Raw genomic sequence first — 25,223 nt, 5'->3', positions numbered from 1 at the left:
GGGTTGTGAGGCTCTGGAACTGGTTGTACAGAGAGGCTGTGGATACTCCATACCTGGAAGTGTTCAAGGCCAGGCTGGATGGGGCTTTAAGCAACCTAGTGAAAGGTGTTCCTGGCCATGGCAGACAGGAGTTAGAATGAAATGATCTTCAAGGTCCCTTTCAACCCATACCACCCTATGAACACAGTGAAACAGAACAGAAAAGAATAAAGCTGTACAGAATATAAGCTCAAAGAAAATAGGCTTTATTAGAAAGATAGCAAAGAGAAGATAAGCAAAGACTTTAGAAGAACATCAAATAGCACTATCAATGGTAGATGGCAGAGGAATGAGATTACAAAAAAGTAGACTGGTACCAAAAAATTAAGCATACTAGTAAAATATTTAATGTCCACAGAGACTGTGACTGAGATTTTTAGGCAGATGATTTGAAACATTTCATGCTAACCAAATGCATCCAGAATCCTCTATACCACCAAAGATACTGCAGCTGTCAAGGAGAAAGTGTCATGATTACAGCTTAACTACTGACTGCAACTTTGGCAAACAAGGGAAGTAGAGGACTAAGGAGCTGACATTCCCTGTGCTTTAGGAGTATGTCCAAGGCTTTACAAAGCAGCATCACCAAGGCAGAGAAGAATCAATTAAGGACTCTCAGCAATGTCTAAGAAGGGACTGATCTAACAAACCCTTTACTCACAGAAATCCTCATGCAATTAGTTCAGTTGTTATTATCGTATTCCCAACTTCTTGAGGGTCAGTACAGACATGGATGCCCCTGTATTGTCTTAACAAGAACATGACAACAATAACTTTAGTTTTGCACCATTAAACACTGATTCCCGTCGATCTTTCCCACGGGCAGAAAGAAACCGAAACGGAGGGTGCACTCGCTCCCACGGCCGCGGGAGAAGGCACCACTCACGGCCCGGGCCCGGCCAAGTCCCGCCCCGGGAGCGCCTTCCACACCTCGGCGGCACCTATGACCACGTCCCCGGGGCCTGGGGCCCAAGCGGGGCCGGGGTCCCTCTGCGAGAACTGCGGCCCGAGGCTCCGGAGCCCCGCCGCCCCGGGCCCGCCGCCGCAGAGGCGAGGAGAGGGCGGCAGAGGGGCCGCCACCCCGTTGCCGGGAGACCCAAGCCGGGTGAGAGGGCGCGAATCCGCGGCGGAGGCGCGGCGGCGCCCGCAGCCCGCCCCGCGGGGCCAGAGGCGGGCGCGGCGGCGGCGGCGTGCGGCCGGCCCGCTCCCCCGCCCGAGCGCCGGGACCGCGGGCGGGCGCTCACCTGTCTGCTTCTCCCGGATCCCGGCCGCCATCTTCCCGCGCCGCCGGCCCGGCCGCGCCGCCCCGCCCCGCCGCCGCCTGCGCAGCCGCCGCGACACGTGGCGAGCCCCGGGCCGGGGGCGGGCCCGGCAGGAGCGCCCGCTGACGATGGAAAACCCTGGCCCGTGCTGTGCCCGGCTGAGCGCAGGGCCGGGGACGCTCTTTGGCACCGCTTTTCTGTGGAGTAGGTGGTAGGTTATGCTCTTGGACTGAAGTTTCAAGAAGAAATAACCGAAACAGTTTTGATACGACCACCTCATGACTAAACGGAAGGACTGATGTTTCAAAACCAAGGATCTAGCTAGAAATAAAGTCATGTAGTTTTAGTGAGTTACCGTAATGGAGAACAGTTAGAAGTTTCCTTCCCTCTGCCTCACATGGCACGTACCCGCAGGCCCCTTGCCTTCGTGCCCCTACAGCAATCCCACCGGGAAAGAGCCGCCTTGCCCCAGCTCAGCTTTGGATACCACGGATAAACATGCCATATACACCTTTGTGTAAATCTACAAGTACGCAGATGAAACTATAGAAAATAGTGATAACACTTCTAGAGCTAAAATCCATAAATCAACAAAATAAAAACACGGAAGCTACGTATTTAACCTTTTATTGCACTTTGCACATATACACGGTATTTCCCACAATTACTGATTATTCAACACTGATGCTACAAAATATTGCTTGAAGATGCAACAGAGTTTAGGCACTGATCCTGCAGAGTTCAAGTTAGAGCTAAAAAAATTTACAAAATTACAGTATATTGCATAACATTCTAAATACCATAACTTTAAAAATATCATTGTTTATGTAATACAAAATCAGCAGGTTGGTTATAGTTTTTTTACAAACATTAACATTTTGAAAATGATTTTCTGTATACATATGATTTGACACATTAAAAGTTTTTGCATTTTTATTTTTCTTTTTTCCTATTAGATATTCCCTTATATAAGAAACAGAAAAGTTTGATCTTTAAAATGTTTTACCATATAAAACAGATTCAAAATATACTTGAAAGGCATATTTTGTAGGCTTGTATGTTGCAATTTTATTTAAAGTAGATTTTTTTGCATATACAGAATGTGAACGTGAATTAATTCAAAATTCTCATGTTTTCAAATTCCAGGACATAACATCTTAATGAAGATAATCAAAGGTGCAGCACACAATGGTTTAGACTTGTAGTACAAAGAAATTTTTTCTCCTTTGGACTATATTTCACTTTTCATTCAGTTAAAAAACCTAACAGCTTTTTCTGGTAAGCATCCTCTGAATGGGCAAAAAAGCAAGTCACAGATTTCTTATTCCTTGGTTTTTCAGACATAGAGCTAAAATACTTGACGATGGTTTTTTTATTCTATCTACATTATTAAGGAGACCATACTAAACCCACTGATACTAATATATTACAGTTTAGCAGAAAATTATCACTCTAGAAAACAAATAGCTTATTTGATGTGCTAATTCCAGATGGAAACTAAAGGTTTGATGCAGAAACTGTGAGGTGAAGTTCTTTGGCCAAACACAAAAAGGACTGCAATAGTTCTTTCATGATGCTGACAAATCTTATAAAAGAAGCACTGTCTATAATATATTTTATACATTGATGCGTACACAATTATTCTCCCTGTGTTACAGAAATACTGAAAGTAAGTAGCCTCCCTAATTTCAAGGTATGCCTCAGGCTATATTTATGTAAAATGAAAACTACCCCATAATATTGCACTTCAATGATCTGCTACAACAATAAAAAATATAGGGTCCTTATAACTATATAAATTGTTTCTACAATGTCAAGACAAGGGATACAATTCTGTGTTTGGAAGTTAGCTTATTCAATGGAATTCTAATGAACAGTTCAAAAGAATTTATGACTGGTCTATAGAAATGCTGAAAATGAGGAAATTGCTTTCCATAGCAGCATTCAGGAATACCACTTGAATATATGAAGTATTGTATTGGAGTGTCTAGATAGAGCTGATCAAATCAATAGAAAAGGGAGACAACTTGCCTGACACTGACATGTACCCGTTCAGGACAATGGGAACAAAATCTGTGCAAGATCGTTTTAAAGTTGACATTTTTTATATCTGGCATATAAGTTAGTTCTGCCTTTATATAAAAGCCTTTTAACTGCTGAGTTCAAAAGTTATAAGCAATAAAAGGTGTGAACTCTATTTTTGTAATCTCAGGTATGTTTTGAAGCCTTATGTTCACATTGTTTTATTACTTCTTTCCCCATTGAAGGTTTTAAAATGCTGTTTATTAGTTCCAGGTTCTGAACAATTTCTCTTGCCACTGCAGGTACCAAAAGTCCTCATCCTTTAAAATTAGTCACATTCTGCTTGCTACTTTTGTAAAATCTGTACTTCTCATATGGAAGAATAACATTAGAGAACATATTCATCATTAGCTAGGCAAGAAAAACAAATACTGCACCCATTTTTAAAGTATAATATGATATTTTCAGGAAAGTAATTATATTTGAAAAATACAAACATACAACATAAATCTTTATTATGTAAACAAATTTGTGCCAAACCACTCTCACTGTAATGGTAACAGACCATTGGGAATGCTAAGACTAGAAGAATTTATTGACATAATGAGAGTCAAAAATTATGCAAAGATCAGAAACACAAAATATTATTGGAGAAGACACTGAGAAAATGTTTAGTATATAAAAAAGCCAAATTACATTCTCCAAGAGATGATATGTTTCTTTTAAAGGAGACTTGAATATGCTTTTGGCCAACAAGCAAAAACCACTCTAAATCTTGTCTTACTTTCTAATAGTCTTAAATTTATAATGACAAGACTGATGAGATTAGATTGTTTTAGGCATTAGTAATGAAAAATGTCTGATCTATAAGGACTTGCAATGATTTCCTTAGACTTTCTATTATTTTTGCAGAAGCACCTAGCCATTTATAATTACTGTGGATGTACTTTCTTGCCAAAGAATTCAAATGTAAAGCGATCCTGCTTATATTTTCAATTCAAACCAAGCTATATTAATAAAAAAAGTATATAATTATTTTCCAGTATTTTGAATAATGTGCATACATATAGACAGATGCATGTATCTGTATTACATGTATAGCACAGCTTATGTTAAGGACATATAGCACAGGCAGTCAAAACAGAGGGAAATAGTATAATTTCAAAACAGAGAGCAGCATACATTTAAAAATAATGTATTTAAATGTCCTTTTAATGTCATAGTTTTTGCATTAGTAACATTAAAGTATTGCTGTATGGGAATTTCACGACTTATATTTTACAGCTTAATGGCCCAGCCATTTGCACAAATTACTGCAGCACTGAAATATATTTTATACAGTGCTCAGAATGTGCCTATGACTGAACTGGAAGAATTTAGAATAAAAGCTAGAAAAGCATCAGGCCCAGACAAGCTTGATGGTCGACTGCCTTTAGTTTAACAAAGAGTTTTAGTGCATGGTTGAATGAAAATACTTAAATGGAGGACAAGTTTATATGCTCTAATGAGCAACAAACTTTTGTTCTTTCATACTTTAAAACATTAAGTCTAACTCCTATATTTCACTTTGAAAGACCAGGTATTGTTGCATGTTCAAGATTTCCTTCTGGTTTTTACTATTTTGGCTCTATGTGTAATTAAAAATTAATGTATGACAGTAGAATGCAGAAATGTGCAAATGTCAAAGATCTTGTTTAAAAACAGAGACACATGTTCAACCAAATTTTTTTCTTGCACTGAATTATTTTAGCGGTTTTCTCCAGACCTTCCATAAGAACATAAATGAATCAATACAAAACAATTACTGAAGAACTGCATCACAGTTTTATGCAAGACAACTCTATACAGCAATTATCTTCAAAATGTACTTGGCTTGTTTTTGACAAATAAGTTACTTAAGTATTTGATACAATCCACATACTTGCCTGTTACAGAGTGTGTTTTTCATACCTGTCTACAGCAAAAGCTAACATTTAAACTACTTCTGCACGAGATGTAGGACTCTTAAGGTCAACTTCAAAAGGAAAATTTTTCAGGAGATAAAGGCTTTTTTAAATTTGATAATTGTTTTCCATCTCATAACAACTTTTAGCATAATTTTGGAGGAAAGGTCAGAAAATACTAAAAGCATGTTGTCCAAAAATACAGTAGCAAACTGAAAGCAGATGTTCCCGCAGAAAACTCAAGTTTCCAACATTCAGTTTAATAGCAAAAATACTTACTCCCTTTCAACTCTTAGTGTGTTTCTGATGGTGAGCTCCATTTTATTTTTGAACTGCTGATACGTCTTTGTTCTAGGAAGCTCTAAGCAATTAAGAAGTCTGTTTCCAATGGGATACCTTATATGTAAAAATTTAATAGTAGGTTCAGGATCAAAACCAATGGCTGGTATATAAGAGGAGCCTGTTACAAAGAGCAGAATATCCTCCAATGTCACTACAGAGTCACCACCTAAAAGAAAAGGATTAAGTTTTATCACTGATTGTCTATTACACATTAGCCATTACCCCACATGTTAAGTGCTAAGGGGAAAAAAACCCCATATGAAATCAAATCAATATGCTGAATAAATATGCAGTTATATGGCTACCTAAGAAAAAGTTTAGCAAGAAAATCCCACTTCAGTTACTTCTGAAAAATCTTAAGTGAATACAAAAATCTCTTCTGCAAGCAAAAGATAGGAAACAGAGGTCTTTAAGATTTCAGACAATCTATCTAATAAAGGATTTTTCTGTATCACTTAGGTTGTGTGTTGGATTTTCATATTTAAATTCACAGGAATCCTAGAGACAATCTTTCAGATATTAACCACTCTAAAGGTCTGGGCAACAGTTTGAGAAATTCTAATTAGTAAGAAAAAGGGGGAAGAAGGAACAATTAGGAACTGACAGTGACTACAAAACCTTGATTTATTTACATCACTGAAATCTGAAAATCAAATTCTGTATGTATACCAGCAACTAAATAACCTGGACAGGGAAGGGGAGGATTTTTTCATTTAAAAACAAACAAACAAACAAACAAACAAACAAAAAACAAAAAAGAAACCAAACCAAAACTTACTTTCCACATCTTGCAAATAGCCCATCCAAAAATCAGCACCTTCAACTTTATTTACATCTGATGAGGAATGGATTGTAAAGAGATTGTAAACAGTTTCCGCTGAAAGTCTTTCAGGTTTGTAGCAGAATATGCTAGAGAACACATCTGGGTGCGTTTGCATTTTCTCCAGAACACCAAGCGTTTTCAAACCCTGCCTAAAACTAGGAGAGGGGGATAAAAAAAGAGTGACAATGCATCAGAACTCTGCAAGATGGGATATAATAAATCTTCCCCATCTCCAGTCTCTAAATCTTGTCAAGAAGGTTACATAGTACTCCCATTTTATCTTGGGAAATGCATTTAAGTCTCATTTTAACAATCTAAATGTTTCTGTAGAGCTTTTTGGGGAGATGAAAGAAATACCAATGATATGTAGAAACTAACCTTATTTCCTGGTACTTGATTGTATGTACAAGGCATATTTTTAACTTTAGTAAGAAAACACAGCAATTCTCTTTCTTACAAATAGCTCTTTGGAAAACAGCCTAAATTCCTTGTCCATAGACAAAATGAGTTCTCTTATAAGATAGCCTTTGCTTGGCTTTTGCAAGTTTGCATGTGCTGTTATTTCTGCCTGTGACAAATGCAGACAGCAGCATGCTGGGCTGTACTGGAACTGTGTTGCCAGCAGCTCAAGGGAGGTGATCTTTTTCCCCTGCTTAGTAGCAGTAAGGCCACACTTTAAGTGCTGTGTGCAGTGCCAGGCTCTGGCAAAGGGTGACTAGAAAGATTAAGGGACTACAGCATAACCCTTTGAGAGGCTCAGAGAGCTGGGACTCTTCAGCCTAGAGAAGAGAAGGTTCAGGTGGAATCTCAACATGTAGAAATATCTGAAGAGATAGAAGGTCAGAGACAGGCTCTTTTCAGTGGTGCCCACTGGCACAGGACATTTAACAGCTAAAATAACCAACTCTCTAGTCCTTTATAGGGACAAGTAATTTCTTGTTCTACTCTCTTATGCCCACCTTAAGCCCATCTCTCAAATGCTCTAAACTCCACTACCTCATGGTGTTTCAAGTTAACTTAATATTTAAGTGTTTGAATTAGTGCATTTGTTTAAATGCACTAATTATTATGTTTTACTGTTTAACTCACTAATTTAAAAATATGATATAGACTGTTCAAACATGCCAGAGGGCCTTGAACTAAAGGACGAAATTCTTCTGACCTTCATTTAAAAAAATCCTCATATTAAGAATCAGTTTTCATAGCTCTTTGAGACAGAGTAATCAAATTTGTCAGAGGTAATACTATATGTGAAATTTAAATCAGGCTATGCTTGTTGGAAAAATTAGCATCCAATAAATTTTTACTGAGCAGATGAAGAATGCGAATTGGAAGTAAGGCCAGAGACCAATCAAAGAACAGTCAAGAGCTGCAACTTTTCCAGCTCATGAGGTCATCACTATCTCACAGAAACATCAATGCAATGCTTATATTCTAAGCAGGCCAACTTGCACTTGTTTAGAGTATTGCACTCCTAATAGCACACACCAACTCCCTAATTAGAACTCTAGAAAACTCATTTGAATTCTAAACATATGTTAAACATTTCTAAAACAAAGATTCCAAATTCGAGCAATTCTGAATTAGAATTGAACATAAGCTAGAGAAATTGTACAGCGCAAAGGTCTTTGTGATGCTGTAGCTTCAAAACTGTGAATCCGCCTTCTTCATAAGGTTGAAAAGGGAATGTAATGTGACCAAGGAGAAGTCAGAGCAGATATGTAGAGAAAAAAGTTTTTCAGTTTAACTACTTAGTTAACAGCTGCTACTTAAACAACTGAAAATTACAGTACACTTCAGTGGTTTAAATGGAGTAAGTAAGAATACCTGAGAGTTAGTTTTAGCAACATATTATTTAGAGCTGCAGTGAGGAGAAGAACCAAGAAGTTTGAAAACTCAAGCAAAACAAACCTTTCTAGGGGTAAAGTAATTCTCTTGATTACATGATAGATCAGTATGTCATTCACCAGCATGTTCTTATCACACAAAGCTGTTACAGGTCTAAAACAGCCAGCAGCAGTGAGGAATTCACAGCAGTCCTGTAGTGTAGACTGTAGGCTGGACAGACTATTTGCATATTTTATCTGCATAAAAAGATAAGTTAGGCACTTATGTATACACACGTGTAGCAAACATTTCTGAAAAATAAACCTTTTAATTTCAACAATTTATATTCAGTAAGTCCTTCTCTATCTCCAAATATAGTCTTGAGACTATATTTGAAATAGACTATAAGAAATAAAAAGAAACTTATGGCATATTACCGTTTTTATTGTTTGTGCTACATCAACATCAGCAACATCTTCCAAAACTGGCTTCGCATTCTCTGGACCATAGACAAGACATTTGAACAGTGTTTTGGAAAAGAACCCAGGAGGTGGACCACCATGAACCAGAGAAACAGCAATCATTTTACCAGCTTCAAAATAAAGATTTTCTTTTAAAGCTGCAAATAAAAAAGTATGTTTATTTAGATGCATAGAAATTATTTTTGATCATTTTTTAGTAGAAAATGTCATAGTACTGTTTTTTCTTAATGACTTTTGCTATCTTCTGACAGTTCAAACTATAAGACCCTATTTTTACATAGGAGTACCACATTCTTTTATGCCAGCTCTTCAGCCACTATCAAGGATTGGGAGATGTAACTTCCACTTTACACCAAACTCATATTTAATTCTGAAGCATAAGAACTCAAAGAAGCTAACTTGGGGTCTTTTGGAAGCACACTATGAGAAATAATGCTCTAAAAATTTTGGGAAAGGAAAATAATTAGCAGAGAAAGCGAGACAGAAAGAAAGAAATTAAATTAAAGAAAACAAATACACTAACTAAAAAGTTCCAAGTCTAGTTATATGCTGTTTTTCAATGGTTGTAGTCGACTTTTCCAACCAACCCAAATTTTTAAAATTACAAATCCACACACCATCCCTCTTTAGAATTGAAAAAATAAAAAAATCAATCCCCAATTTTTATCCTTCAGGACTATACTTGTGAACTGATGCTCATACTGGATAAAGATTAAAAAATATTTTAAGTTATACACTTCTCAATTCGCTTTTGAATACAGCAACTAATTACCTTGAAAATCAAGGGACAAGTTCTTTCCAAAAGAGCCCTCAAACAATGATGAATTCTGAAGGTGAAGCATTAATACTTGGAAGAAATGGTGTTTTGATGCAGAAGAAGTATTTGTCTTCGATCTATTTTTGCAGTTTGAGAAATTTACTTCAATAGTGTTTGTAGGACTGAAGATGCGCTGTCTAAATCCTTTTAAAGCACTACTCCAAATATTTTCTGCATTGATGTTAAGTCTTGTTGTTTTTGTTTGAACTTGTACCTTTAACTCCTTCAGTATATTACAAACTTCCTTTCTTTGCTGTCTTAAATACCTACAAGAAAATTGCATGTATTCTCAGATTAAATCTATGATTCGTAATTAACAACAGTTACACAAAAAATATTTAAATAGTATATTAAGAAGAACACTTCTTTTAACACTGTGGCACATTCAGGTATTGCCTGAATTATATCAGTAAAACATTTAGTATATATTTAAAAAATTTTAACACTATAGTGGCAAGTTTTAGAATACCTCTAAGAACTGAAAAAAGAGGGTGGAATAATTACCCTGGCATAAATCAAATAGTGATTTTCTTAGTTCAGTGACTCCAACACAGTACCAAGCCATCATCACACAAGTTGACATTTAAACAGAATGAAACAAGTAAGAAATTGAAGTTTATAATTTTGCCTTACAGATATTTTGCAACCAAACTAGAACAATCATCACTATAATAAAAAAAGTATATTTGAGAGGGAAGAAAATTCTCATTAAAAAAAACAAGATGTTTTCTTTATAAGCTTCCAACCAAAACTATCTCAAATACCATATTTACTAGAAACACCTTATTTGCTTATCAGAATTTTTAGCACATAAGGTAGAATCCATAAATTAACTACTCACAAGAAGATAATGAATTTTATGTCCTCAAACTGAATATTCTATATTAAAACATGTTGTTTTAGCACTGACTTTAGTACAGTCACGAAGTATTCATATGGTACAAATACAAAAACATTAAAAATTTAGGACCTATCTAATTAGAAAAAAGCAATTAGGATTCTTTTAATTCTGTATTTTCTAAAGAATGTTTAGCCATGCATCAGTAAGGACAAATATGCATTTCTGGGTTTTGACCCCCTTACCACCTAACCTAAAAACTCTCCATAGTTTTCATTCTTTTCCCCTCATACCCCTCTAGCATTTATAAACAGCAGAAGCCTTTCTCAAGCTATGACTTCTGATTTTAAGTGTAAACTCATCTCATTTTTGACTGACTATATACATATACACACACAAATATATAGGCATACTGTATAGAGTCACACAGAGAAACATATATGGATACTGTATATACACACAGATATGTATATACTGTATATACACAAACCACACACACACACAGAGTCTGTAGGAAATACTGTAAAAAGACATGTGCTAGATTACTCTTCAAAACAAGAAAAATAGAAGAAATACTTGTGCCTCAGGGACCAGTTCCAGTTTGACATCACTGGAGATGGGGACACTGTCACTCTGTTGGATGCTGGCTGTTCTAGGTGTGAGCACGGTGACAAGTTCTGGCACATTATCTTTGGTGATCTAGAAGTCAAAATAGTATTTTAAGAAGACACAACTGAAGAATGCATGAACACTTCCTATTTCAAGGTAGCAGTATAGTTTCCCCCTAAATCAGTACTGAATCTCATTTGTATCTCCATTTCCATGAAGTTCACCAGTGCCTGAACTACAATTTTGAAAATAATGATTCTGTATTTTATTACACCATGGACTAATTAGGATGTGTTTTTAGCTGCATCTAATACATCAGATGAAAGCCCTGACTGACACAGTAAGTAAAAACTAAAAATATTAGTTCTTACAAACTTGAAAACAGCAGAGGAAAACATTATTATGAACATCTGTCTTAAAGTCAGACTTCTAGAACACTATTAAAATGGAAAAAATTCCAATAAGCAAACTTAAAGCTTTGTCATTTGTATATTCTTAAGTTACCACTAAATTGTTGAAACTCCTTTAACAAGGATCTATCTTTACCAAACTAAAAAATGGTTTACATGCCACCAAATTCAAATAACTATAGCAACCTTACAGAGTTCATGGCTTACTCAGAAAACTTCAATCACTAAATTTTTTATTCTAAATTTCATTTGATTTGCTATTTAATTCCTATGGAATAAGCCATCCCTATGGAATAAGCCATCCCATTTCCTCATGTTTAAGTATTATCTTAGGGCAATGATCAATTTCTGTGAGAAAACAGAAAATTACACACTGGAGTAGAAAACTGCGTGGAGATCCAGATGACTGCCGAGGGGACTTTGGAGGTGGCTCTTCCAGCAAACAAGGTGTTCCATTTGAATTTTCAGAGGCAGACAAAGCACGCTTTTTCCGTTTGCTATACTTCCCTGTAGGATTACAATTTATTAATTAATGAATTTTCTAGTTGCAAAATATGCTTATATAACCTGAAGTTATCATTTAAGAAATCACTGTCACATCCATAACTTCACCTGATTTTGCAAAGATACTTCTGCATTCCATGCACTCCCAGTTTTGCTCCCATGCCTTCAGAGATGAACAGGCCAAATGAGTCCCACGAGAACCGCAGTACTGGCAACGCTGAATTTCCCATTTACTAAAAGGAAAAACTTTGATATTTAGAATTAGACAGAAGAATGAGGCTAGTTAAAACCAAGACTAATCATAAGGGCAATCCTGACACTAAACCAATAAAGCATAATTTTATCAGTCTGGCAGAACTGATTCTAATTAAGGAGACTTTCTTCACACAAGATATACTCATAACTGGCTGCAATAAGAAAAAAAAGCTACTCATGTTCCAGCAGCTTGCACTGAGTGAGGCTATTAGTACTCCTCTGTTCTGAAGTCAACAGATTGCAAGCACTATCTTCTTCTCCTCCTGCTAGTCAGCAAACTCCTCTGTGTTTTATGGTATCCACCAGTCAGCTTTTCCAAATAGTAATTCATTTAAAGGAGAGCTCTCTAGGGAAACATTCAAACTACTGACGACCTAAGTCTACTACTTTAACAATAAAATACTTATAGCCTTTACAAGAAGTTAACATTTAATAAATTGCTGAATTAAACTCTGAATGATACATACACAACATTAATTGAGGTACATGCTGTGTTGATGCATAAATTCTACTTCAGCCCGTAAAAAATGAGGACAAAGTAACTGATAATCCATTTAATTTGGTTTTCATGGCTTTTATAACCAGATGAAGTTAGAGAAATTTAGTACTGAAATATGATTATATTGAGTAAAACAAAAACACTATCTAGACAGTGTGTTCGCTTGACATTAAAACGTGATGCCAAAAAAACCCCAAACACTTATGTACACAAAAATTATAAATCACAACAATGAAAAATATGTCAAAAAACCTATTATATCCCAAGTTATACTTTCCTGCTAAAGTATCATACCTATCAGGTTCATTATAGTCTCTTCCTTTCTTGCAGAGACACCTTTTAACATCACAGTGTTGATAACAATGCAGTAAGTCTTGATATGCATTTTCTTCAAGTTCCCAAGATGCATCCCTGTAAACAAGGCAGAAGATTGGATATCAGAACTCTATTTCTGATTGTTTCAATGTGTTGCCCAGTATTTTGAAAAAGATATATGCTACAAACATATGAATATATTTCAATCATGTCATGTACTAGGTAACAGACAGGGGGTTTCTAGGTAAGTGAGAGGGGGAAGGGGGGGGGGAAGTCTAGTAACTAAAATAATACTATAAAACACAGACTTTTTCTTGCATAAAGTTACTTTGATTTCAAGTATTTATTATTTTTCATATGACTTCAGTGACACAGCACATTTGCTCTGTCTCCATCTCTTTTTTCTCTCACAGAAAACATGGATATTTGTTTAGGCAACCTACATGAGTTACAACTGAAACTGGTTTCATGAATAGTAACTCAGAATGTTCCAGGCCAGTATGGTGAAGTTCATAAATTATTTTGACTCTTCCTCCTCTCCAGAATCTTAAGCTTCTGTCTCAAGAGGGAATTGATGGTGCTCTCTGAAAGCTAATAGTTATTAAGTAATAATACTTCTAACAAAGAAGCATCATTCTGATCTCTTTCTGTCATATTTTGAGACTCTTCAGGTGACAGAAACAGGAAAAACAGCTTGGAATTTTGGAAGCAGATATTATACTAACATAACCTTTGCAATCCCTTGGCAGAAGACAGGAGCTGTATGGCTGAGTAATCAGCCATGACAGAAATTCAGATAATTAAACTTGGACACAGAAGATACACTTCTTAGCAATCTCTACGTTAAGGAAAAATTATTGTATTTAAGAAGTGCTTTTATCTTCCAATTGGGTTTAGAATTTAAGCTGAATCATGCCATTCAAAGTGACTTTTCAGAGCTTTCTGTTTTGTGTTTGATAGAACCAATTTCACCTTTGCCTATTTTTATGTGCATCTAAAAGGAAACAGGCTACTCCTTACCAAACTGAACAATTCTACAACTGAAGGTAGAACCAACATTTCACATATTAATAGCTGAAGTTCTGTAGAATAAAATGAATGTTTATAACAGCCTATCAAAGTTTTCATACAAGAGTAGTCATTAACAAAATTACTTACCTTTCTGGAATGTGTATGCCCATTCTCAACATTTCATTTTGAAATTTGTCCTTGTTATTACATACTGTGCACCTAAAGAAAAATATCCCAGCACTCAAAGCTTGATACTGTGCCAAGAAAAAAACAAAAAACACAACAAAGAAACCAGACCAATTATTGAATTACTACCATCCTTAATATGACAACAAATTATGTCTTAATATTCAGACACATTACATTCATGGATACCGTCCTGACATGGGTGTTAAAGCTGGTATCAGTTATGATGTGACTTGACATAAAAGCAAATGGCAAGAATTTTCTCTTCCTTTAAGGAAAGAGCTCATATGCCAGAATAAGATCCATAAACAAAAGCACCATCCTTTTCAGTCAGTGTAAGTACCCTCTCCAGATCCAGTGTAAGTTTACAAAAAGAAAGCTATAATTTTTTCTAGTCTTGGATTTAGCCAAAGAGAACTGATGATGGATAAATTACATTTTTAGCACTCAGATTCTACACATAATGACTTGCAAGAAACTTGCTGAACTTCAGTTCCTAAAAGTAGCAAAGGCATGAAATATGTATCATACATGCAGAAACATGGAGGGGCCACAGGGAGAGAAAAATTAATAGCATTAAAACCTCAAAATCCTTTTGTGTGCATAAAGCAATTTTAGCACTGCTCTTCAAACCTAGTATACTTCATACCTACTACCTACACTTACCAGTAAGCAATTGTTCCATTATGTTTAAACAGAAATGTGATCTCCATGGATGCAAAAAGACTGAAAGGGAGAACCTGTATTACCTGCAAGCATTCTCGATGAAACCAAGCATTTTTACAGCAAGGACTTTTCAATACAGTGTACACTGGAAGATGTTCAACCAAATCCAGGCATATTGTGCACTGTGAAGCTCCTCTAGGTTCTTTATCCATAAACTCTTGGACTGGTCTATGTTCCCAACAGTAAGATCTAAAAAGAGTAATTTATAGTTCTGTTAACAAAACAACATTTTAAGAACCTTCTTCATAAAATTTAAAGACATCAAAATTAATTCATTAATCAATTTTTCATGATTAAGTGCTATGCAACAAGCTAAAAATGCAGACATACTGGTTTTGGCTAGGCTAGAGTTAAATTTCTTAATAGTAACTTGTATGGTGATGTTTTGGATTTGTGAAGAAATCAGTGTTGATAACACAGTGATGTTTTTAGCTATTGCCCAGCAGATCTTGAACAGTCCAGACTTTTTCTGTTTCTCACCCCTCCCCACCAGTGAGCAGGTAGGGATGCACAAGGAACTGGGAGGTGAGACAGCTGGGATGGCTAATCCCTACTGACCTAAGGGATATTCCATATCATGACATCCAAGAAATGCAGCTCTAGAACAAACCTTTCTGAAAATGCCTTACCTTTACACCTACTTAAGGTAATGCAAGTTGTTTTGTGTTAACTGTCTGCCAGACTTCAATCCATCTACCCTACAAACTCAGCTCACAACAAGAAGGATAATGCACTCAAGAGTATTTTGACTACAGCCAAGATGCTAGACAGATGACAGTAAAAGAAAACAATTTTTTTGACATTTGATATTAAGCCCATTTCCCCTGAAGTGCCTCTCTGAGAAACTTGGAAACACAACAAAATGGCAGACACTGTTTTGTGACTGTTGAGAGATACAGGTATCCAAAGCTCTGCCATTTCAAGAAAGGCACAGGAGACATGCAAACAAATACCCAAATCAACCATTATGCAGTTTATTTCAGAGCTCAAAATTTACTGCTCAGTTTTATAAACAACTTAACTACTTGTATAAGCATAAAGTCATGTATTTAAAAGTGTTGGGAATTGAGTTTATAAATATTAGGTACACAATATAACTGTTTGACTTTCATGTCTACCACAAATCAGGTATTTGATTCCTAGATAATCTGATGTCATTTGCAACTATCAGCCTATCCAATAACAAGGCATGAAAGAAACCCAAGTCACCTCCTGTATAAATACAATAAATTGAAAATGGAAAAACTACAAAGGCCCAAAACTCACCTGAAGTCTTCCATAAACTGGAAAATGCATTCCCTTTGTATCCCACAAGGAAAATGGTAACTTCGTTTGCATTTAGGAGCTACACATCCAATTGAAGCTCCCTTTTTCTTACAGATATTACATTTCTGGAAATAATTTGTTTTGGAAACAGAATATTAACATTTTAAATACAAGTAAAATTATAGGAATTAAACCAATAGAAAAGTTACAAAAAGTGTAAGAAAGAATAGTAGCTAATAGATTAAAATTGTGACAAGACTAATGTGGTTTAGCTCTGTTACAAAGAGTAAATATATGCAGTTATTTCCCAGACTTAATGTACTGGTTTATATGCATATTGTCTTGTGACATGTAAGATAACATACAAGTTATTTTACCAGTACCTATAGTTTATACAGCTATAATAGGCATAGACATATATATGCTTATATATAGGCATCTATAAATTATTTACTCTCAGCTTCAAGCTCAGCACAATGTCATGAGGTATTATGAAAGTTTAATTCACTCTTATTTATCTGGAACTTACCTGTGGAATAACAATAGTTGCAAACTCTAGAGGCCCAGGGAAGCTGACTTCAGTTGTGGGGTGAATTGTAATGGAGCATCCAGGCCACACTGTGATCTCAGAAACATTCACCAGGCCTCAGCCTGCATTAGACTAAGCCTCTCCTGAGGCTCATCAGAAACTGTCTGCTCCCAGAAACTAACAGGTATCTAATGAGTTCCTGTTTTATAACAAACAGCCTTGGAAACTGTTTTCTTGCCTGAATAACAACCCAAGTGGAATAGTATTTTCGTTACTGAAGCTTCAAAGAAAGTTACCAATTCAAATTGCAGCCAGGACGAAAAATTACTGTCACTAAAGCCCTCTTGTGACCAAAGTGAGACCATGGAGCCGGATTCCCAGAAGACATGGGGCTAATGTGCATGTCTCAAACACTGACAACCCCAGTGGAGCCAACCAGGGACTGCTGGCAGTAACACACACAAACTGCTGGTGATAACCCAGGACACACCGTCAGAAAGAAGATTTGACTGTAGCAGAGGGCCCAGCAGAGATTCACTTGTCTATGAGAAAGAACCACAACACAGCACAGTGCAAGCACAGGAATGTGGAGCAGAAGTGGGCATAGACTATGGGGTAGGATTTAGACCCCAAGGCCCTCCAACCCACTTCCAGAAAGGCCTGAAACAACAGACTGCTCATGAGAACTAATTTACATAGAGGGCAAGAAATCTACCTTTGGGGTGGAGAAACCTATCCCCAAAAAGGTACCCCCCACAAAGCCCAAGGCCAAGTGTGTAAATTACTAATTAAACTTTCTGACCTCTAGTGGACCCTCTGACTTTTGTCACTCCTTTTGCCCAATAAGCAAAATCTTAGGTGCTCCCTTCTCCTTAAGGGTGGATCATTACAATTTCTGCAGGGTTTTTTTCCTTGTGGCTTCCACAAATCCAACACACTTGTTATTTAAACATAGAGTTCAGGTGCTTGAATGGGTTCAGCACATTGTCCATTGGAGGAAGAAAACAAACCCCACAGGCAGTACTACGAGCACTTAAAAGTTACCTTTTTCCCCTTGTAAATACCAAAGACATCATTCTTACCAGTTTTGCAGCTCTTTTTACTTCTTTTCTAATATCTGCGATCAAAAATCCATCTACACCTTCATCTTCTTCACCCCTCTGCCAAATGCCACTTGACATTAACTACAAAAACAAATTAAGTATTTCAAAACATCCACCTAATCTAAAGATTTAAAATTACATACACTGTGCTTATCAAGTAAGAGAGAAGTTTAGTCTAAAAAAGCTCACATGTAAACATTTTAATGATTAAAAATCTGATATAAAACACATTTTTGTCTGACATGACAATAACCAGTAAAATGAAAATAAGTATTTCATAACAGAGTAATTGTATAATACTGTAGGGCCAGAGATAGTGTATTTTGCTTCCTTTTTGAAGTATACAGACTATTCAGATAATTGTCAAACAATTACTTTCAGCATATAAATCTTCAGAGGAAGTAAAATTAAATTAGCTTAGTTAATATGAATGACAATTGTGCTGTGAAGATAATGAAGCACAGTAGGAAGTAACTGTACTGAAGTGTCACCTAAGAGGGAAAGTAATTCGCTTTAGAGGAGATTTAAATAAACACAGAATCAAGTAACTAGGCAAATCAGAAGAGCTTGATGATAATTTAAAGTTAGGCAGCAACATTACAGTCTTCAAATAACTGAAGAGTTTCACAACTTGATGCCGTTTATATTCTTTACAGTCTCATTTTATAATGTCAACATAGTACCATTTAAACTAGTTTTATCAATATTGTACTCAAATAAATGTAAGATTACATACCCAAACCAATTAAATATATTTTTCCAACTGTGAGACATTTGGCAAAGAATAATTAAACTGTCACTAATGTGCCTCTTTGTAGAACTCTTTTCTTATATAACATACACTGTATTTAAGTAAAATCACAGGGCTTTGCACATTTTTAAAAGAAGTAGACACAAAAAATGTTAAAGATACTACAATGAGCTTCCTGCAGTTAAAATACCTTTTAACTCCTAAAGCTCAGTATTGCATGCATGCCTTTTCTTACCTGTTCATCAGGATAGGATTTTTTCTTATCATTTGATATAGCCTTATATAGGAGGACAAAATTACCACTAACATGGTATAATGGCCTCTATTTTCTTACAGCTGCTTAAAATTTATTTAAAATCAAATTTCTCTATCTTTATGTAACTTCAGAAAACCTCCACTCTCCTCAGTTTTTAAAGGATTCAGTGTCCAAACTATTAAATCATCTACAATCAACACTCTTTAAAGAACTTGTTGAGAAAACATACCCCCTACATTACTTCTGGTACTCGACACTCATTTTAAAATTGGGGAGAACAATTCAAATTATATTTATTAACAAACAAAAGATTTCTTTTTTTGGTGAAGTAGTAATGTTATTCTAAAGACTTGCAAAAATTTAGAGTTTGAGAGGAAATTTAAGTATACCTTTAGGAATATGAAACTTGGAAAATGTCAAGGGTGATAACAAAAGCTTCAAGTTACAGCCATAGCTTTGTTTAAATTATACACTTGTACTATTTAGTGAAACTATACTGATATGATCAACAGGTTACATATAACTTAACTGAAAATTAAGACTTAAGTTGTTACAATGTTCTGTGTAATGTCAGAGAACAGCTCACAGCCAGCAAGAAATATTGAGAAATTAAAAAAAAAAATTCTGTACTTTCCACACTGGGTGGAATTTTCACATTTCAAATTTTGAAACTAGATTTTTCTTATAGGAGGCAATATGTAAGTGCAAACTGTTCCTTTTGTCTTAACATGTACCTTCATTGCTATTTGCTATGATAGGTTAGGAGAATTAATGAATTCCTTTAAATGGACCATGAACAGAATTTAGCTTTGAATAAAGGCTTGTTGGGATTTACTTATTTCATCTGCTGCACCTGACAAGTACAAGCTTTCAGGGCTATGAGTTAAAGCTCACATTTCAAGCTTTGCAACAACAAAATTATTACAAAAACGTGACAGGTTATTAGTATTAAATACTTGTTGCACCTTTTTTTTCAGATAAACCAGAAACCCCAAATATCATTACCATACACTTACCAAACAGTAATAATGAACAGTGAGATTGTATTCCACATAGGTCCTTTTTTCTCCATACTTTTCAGGGCAGTCATCTGTCCGTCCACAGAGAACACAGACTAAAATACAGAATCATGTTTATGAGCACAGTGAGTGTACTGGAATTGCTATGGATCAGCTACAAAGCAGTAGCTTTCCCCTCTTTCAATCACATGCATCTTCAAGTAGATTACTGGATAAAGGACAGTAGATATCCCTTTCCTTATTGTTGAATTTTATAATAGATACAGAAGAATGTACTATTTGTTCCTCCTCTAGTTACTAGAAAGAAAATACTTCACCAGCTGCTGATTCAGTAGTGGTCTATCAGCCAAGCTAAATTCACAAGCAGACTGCGCTCCCAATTGAAATATTCTTCCCTTAACACCCAAAGAGAATTGTGAAATGGCCAACAATGTCCAGGTGCATGTGAAATGTCATCTAGTTGCTACCACAGCTTTTAAAAACATTTAACAATTTGAGACAACACTGCATTTAACTAAAACCTTGAGGACTTCCCACTTACCAAAGCTTCTAGCCCACTATCATAGTTCCATGGACTTTTTAATAGCTTCCCTTTAATTCCCAGTAGATGCATAAAATACATTTACAATATCCTAAGATTCAGAACAGTCACAGTAGTAACAATAGGGCTACTGCTTCAGCCTAAGAAAGTGCTGAATGGTACATCTCAAACACAGCTCAGTGTGACTTGGCTGCTAAATTCACAAGGTTACTTCCTTAAAACATCTGCAGAAAACACTATTTTAAAATAGTCTAATTACAGCAAACAAACCTAAAGAAGTTGTAAGTTATTTCTTTTTCATTTCCTGAGACAAGAGGTGATTCTAACACAATTTCACATAATGGTTAGGGCTGGAAGTGACCTCCGGAGATCATCTGGTCCAACCCCCTGCAAGGCAGGGCCACCTAAAGCAGGTGACACAGGACCTTGTGCAGGTGGGTTTTGGATGTCTCCAGAGAAGGAGTTCATGACCTCTGTGGGCAGCCTGTTCCAGGGCTCTGCCACTCTTCCACATGTTGAGGGGGAAGTTCTTGTGTTTTAATTCATGACCATTGCCCCTCATCCTGTCACCGGGCACTGCTGAAGAGTCTGGCACCACCCTCTTGGCACCTGCCTCTGAGATATTTATATGTGTTAATGAGATTCCCTCTCAGCCTTCTCTTCCCCACACTAAATAGGTCCAGTTCCCACAGTCTCTCAGGAGCTCATTGTGTGTCTTGTACTGAAGAGCCTCAAATTGGACACAGTAATTTTATTACTGGAAACTCATCTACTCTTTGAGCATGAATAAAACAAGTCATGACTAGCATTACATATGCAGATTAAGTATTTCTGAAATTATTTTATAAAAGCTTTACTCACTTTTTGTGCTTTGAATATCAAAATTATTCCTTTTGCTCATCCTGAGTTCTTCTGGCTGTCATGCAAAAGAAACAAGGTATTAAATACATCCAGTGCATAAATGAACATTATACAGCTCTTTTATGTTTATTCAAAACTGCAAAGAAAGTGTATAAACTCCATAAACCAAAAGCCGTATTATGATAAAAGAATATCATAATTCAACTGTTATTGTGGGAGACAGGGGTTCAGAAAGCAGGATGCAATTGTCGAGAAAAAAAATCTTAGAGCATGAGAGATATAGCAACTTTTACCTGTTCCCCCAAACTAACAAACAAAGTACATTTTATTTTCAGAAGAGAAAAAGTCCAATGCAACAGCTAGTTATCTACAAACTTATTTGTAAAGAAGAGTTCTTACTTATTTTAAGCAACAGAAGTAATGGTTCACAGATAACCTAAGAAATAGCTCTGACTTCTGCTCAAATAAAGATTGTACTAATAAAAAGAACTTGAAAACAAAAAAATAACTGGGTAGCAATGTGACTATGAATATAGTCTCCACTGTTTGGAGAAATTGCAGGATCCTGGATCAGAGAAATCTTGATCCACAAAAAAGCCAAAGGGAAAAAAAACCCCACAAACTAAAAAGGTGAGGAATCCAAAACTGGGACATGCATACAAGGGAATTTACACTATGTAGGACAGTGTATTTTACATTCTGAAGTAGAAAGTAATTTATGTAGAAACAGTGATCTAACTTGCAACGTGAGCTGCCCTTTACTGTGTGCCACACCATGCACCCTATCCTAGCCCACCTTGGATAAAAAAAATCAACCCAAACCAAATAATCCCTAGTTTCTTCACCACAGCATCAAAATGATTATTCTTTCTCAGCACTCTTCCAAGGAACACATCTGTAGATCTTTGACTTGCCTTCCCTTAGGAAGCTGAAGAAAGCATTACCTAAGTTCTGCAAGCCAAGAGTGATGGCCTGCATCCCCCGGCTGGAACTCAGGCAGGCGGACAACTCCCTCTTGCTACAGGGAAGCAGCCAGTAACAAATCCCAGGGTCAAACCAGAAGCCTGACAGGCTCCAACTATCGGTGGTGCGGTATTTACAGGTTTGATGACTACCAGAAATCAGCTTCAAGAACAAACTTTAGGTTAATTTAAACTATTGCAAATAAAGCACTGGAGCAATTTTACTGGAGATCTAGGGAAGAAAGCATATTGAGAAAGAAAAAGAAATGGAGGCAGAAGTCTCAGGCACAAGGCAAGTGCTCTGTGCCACTGAGAACCGGAGTAGTTGCACAAAGGACCTTGGCCACAAAACGGTCTAAAAGGAAAACAAACCAAAAAGCACCACTACTAAACTAGATTAAAACATTCCTAAAGACACACCACACTGATAGTCAGATTAAATAAGTGACCACTCATTTCCCAGAAACACACTTCCCTTTTTCTAAATAAAGAGGAATAACTATACTTAATCAGGTAACAGAGGGAGCAAATGACCCCCAGAGCTCTCACACATTGCCCTTCTTCAGGATTTCCCCAGGATGGTCACTGTCAGTTTCGCCGTTCTCACGCTCCTGCGGTAATACAATACAGAAACTGCCTACACACGGCCACACAAGCCAAGATTATTTTTGGTAGAAAGCCCTACAGGTGGACAAAGCATATATGCGGCTGGAAACAAGAAAATCACCTACACACCTTTCCCAGGCTCCAGGAAAATAGAAAAAAGAAAACGCTACATCACCCCCAATTCCCTCTACTTTTCTCAAATTCTTTCGGGTAAGTGAACCCAAAGTTCGAATTTACAAGTTAAAAGATAAGCGGATCACCCATTAAGGCCCCCTGCATAGGTCCTCGGGGGCAGGAACAAAGCGATCCGCATCCGTCTGCTTGCAAGGCAGGAACGACCCCATTATCGCCCAGGGTCTTGAAAACCGATGTAAATAAAACGTATCTACTTTGCCTAAACAGGCTAGAAAAGTCCTCAGAGTGGGTGTTTAGATTTTGCTACATTTTGTAATTTTTTTACTGCTCCATAGCGTAACGCGATTCAAGTCTTTTAACTAGAGACTGAAAAAGAAACAACAAAGCAAGCCCCAAGAGGCACGGTATCACGCACACGTTTTCCCCAGCACAGGAACAAAGGACATCTCCCGAAGCCACCTGTGCACCCCGAATTTCTACACAGCGGGACCTCCAGGTCCCCCCGCGCTCACTCCCCGGAGCCGCGTCCCGAGAAAGTCCCGTCCCTCGGCGCCCAGCCCCGGGCGGGCGGGCAGCGCTCCCGGCACGTCCCGTCCCCAGGAGCCGGGGCCGGGGTTCAGGCGGCCGCGCTCCCCCCGCGCCTCGCAGGGCTCAGCCGCCACCGCCGCCCGGCACAAGGGCCACGGCAGGTCCTGGGCGCGACGCCCGCCGCTCCCCTCCCGTGCCACACTCCGCGTCCCCCCGTGCCACCGCCCGTGTTCCGCAAGCGCGGAGGCCAGAGGGAGCATGTTTGGGTAGCTCCCCCGGAGCTCCGGCCGCTCCGAGCGGCGGGAGCCAAGCAGCGGCGGCTCCCCAAAGCATCGGCTGGGAGGCTCCTGCACGTGGCTCCCCGCACGGCCAAGGAAGGGGCTCCCGCCTCCCTGCCCCGGCAGCTCACGCAGCCCCGGAATCGCCCCGGACCCCCAGGGCGGCACTTACCGCTCGGACCCGACCGAACCGGGCCGAGCCGCGCCGCGCGCCAACCGACGGCCGATTCAAACACCAACATCCGCCCCCTGCCGGAAGCGCGGCTCGGCCCGGCCCGCCCCGGAACAGAGGGCGAGCCTCCTGTGAGGATTTACCCGAGGAAACAATAAGTTGCGGTTTTTGTAAGAAATATTAAAAAAAAAAAATCTATCTTCTGCAGCTTGTTCTCAAGGGGCCTAAACTGCCACCGTGTCAGGCCGTGCCTTTTCCCCCCATAGCTGCAATGAAACGGAGTTTCTCAGTAAAGTTGTGCATTTGATGTTTGTGCTGATGTTTTTCCATTGGAACGCTCCTGGTGTTGCACCACGTCACAAGGGAGCTCATTCCAGCGGCTTTGGGATTTGGCGAGTTCTTCTCCCCTGTCCAGCAGAGCTGGAATGCTGCAGTGCCGAGGTCCATACGCTGGAAATGCTGAGCAGAGTCAGCTCAACACCCAGCCCTGCACACCATCGAGAGCGGCTCCATGAGCTGGGAACGCTGAGCAGAGTCAGCTCAACACCCAGCCCTGCACACCATCGAGAGCGGCTCCATGAGCTGGGAACGCTGAGCAGGGTCAGCTCAACACCCAGCCCTGCACACCATCGAGAGCGGCTCTCCGCTCATCGCCGCCCTCCCCAGGCTGGTCTCTCCTATACCTGCTCCACACCTTTATTCCCCCGGTAACTTGGCTATTGAGCCCGGAATCTCTGCAGATCCCCAGGCTAGATCCCAGATCACTTGTCCTGGCTGGAAGTTCTCTAGCTGCACACAGAGACGGAACAGAGAGTTCATCTGGAATCTGGAGTTGGTTAGGCAGGTGTGGGGACCTGCGGCTTGTTTTCACAGAACTGGCCCCATTGCCCCACTGCCTCTATTTTCCTGTGCTTCTTCACCTGTAATATACCTTCATCACACCCGTTCCCCTAAACATTCCATAAGCGCCTTCTGTACCCTAAAATACCCCATAATGACTTTGTTCTTTCCTGACAAATATGTGAGTTGGGAAGTTCCAGCTTAATCTCCATGGGACAGAATGTTTCCTTCAATGGCCTTTCAGAGGCCTGGTCTTTGTCACAGTCTCCGTTGCCTCCTGCGTTTGTGTATTTTGGGCTTACCTACTTCTGTGTTGGCCAAGTCTTGCATTGTTAAACAGCTGGTAATCCTTCTGTACTTCTGAAAAGAAAAGAAGGATGTCTATGAATGTGAAACAGGGTGGGTGAAAGGTAAAGAAAGACAATTATAGGTAATTATTTTCTTCATTAAAAAAGTAAAAGAGAAA

The 25,223-nt window shown here is 38.2% G+C and overlaps 2 protein-coding genes across 4 annotated transcripts in view; both read right to left on the bottom strand.

Moving 5' to 3' along the window:
* SCFD1 (sec1 family domain containing 1) overlaps positions 1-1,414 on the bottom strand; it is a 50,728-nt gene extending 49,314 nt beyond the window's left edge. Inside the window, exon 1 of the mRNA XM_054634488.2 lies at positions 1,284-1,414. Within this exon, the coding sequence (XP_054490463.2) occupies positions 1,284-1,314 (31 nt within the window). The 5' untranslated portion in view covers positions 1,315-1,414. The remainder of the gene's footprint in view (positions 1-1,283) is intronic.
* A 498-nt stretch (positions 1,415-1,912) lies between these two features.
* G2E3 (G2/M-phase specific E3 ubiquitin protein ligase) lies at positions 1,913-25,117 on the bottom strand. Of its 3 annotated transcripts, none has more exons than XM_077180404.1 (16): positions 25,060-25,117; positions 21,237-21,291; positions 19,832-19,929; positions 17,788-17,889; positions 16,177-16,301; positions 14,934-15,099; positions 14,146-14,252; positions 12,967-13,083; positions 12,027-12,151; positions 11,789-11,921; positions 10,972-11,094; positions 9,513-9,823; positions 8,696-8,877; positions 8,343-8,515; positions 6,387-6,586; positions 1,913-5,774 (listed from the first exon to the last, which is right to left on the bottom strand). In XM_077180404.1, exons 2-16 carry the CDS (start codon positions 21,274-21,276, stop codon positions 5,542-5,544), a joined length of 2,235 nt encoding a protein of 744 aa, XP_077036519.1. In that variant the 5' UTR covers positions 21,277-21,291; positions 25,060-25,117; the 3' UTR covers positions 1,913-5,541. The 3 variants fall into 3 exon arrangements, with proteins under 3 accessions (XP_077036519.1, XP_077036520.1, XP_054491747.2); XM_077180405.1 differs by lacking the exon at positions 25,060-25,117 and adding an exon at positions 23,918-24,018; XM_054635772.2 differs by lacking the exon at positions 25,060-25,117 and adding an exon at positions 22,181-22,285.
* Between the last annotated feature and the right edge of the window lie 106 nt (positions 25,118-25,223).

This window comes from Agelaius phoeniceus, chromosome 6 (genome assembly GCF_051311805.1).
Source record: "Agelaius phoeniceus isolate bAgePho1 chromosome 6, bAgePho1.hap1, whole genome shotgun sequence".
Lineage (NCBI taxonomy): Eukaryota > Metazoa > Chordata > Aves > Passeriformes > Icteridae > Agelaius > Agelaius phoeniceus.
This window is presented reverse-complemented; position numbering and strand designations above follow the sequence as displayed.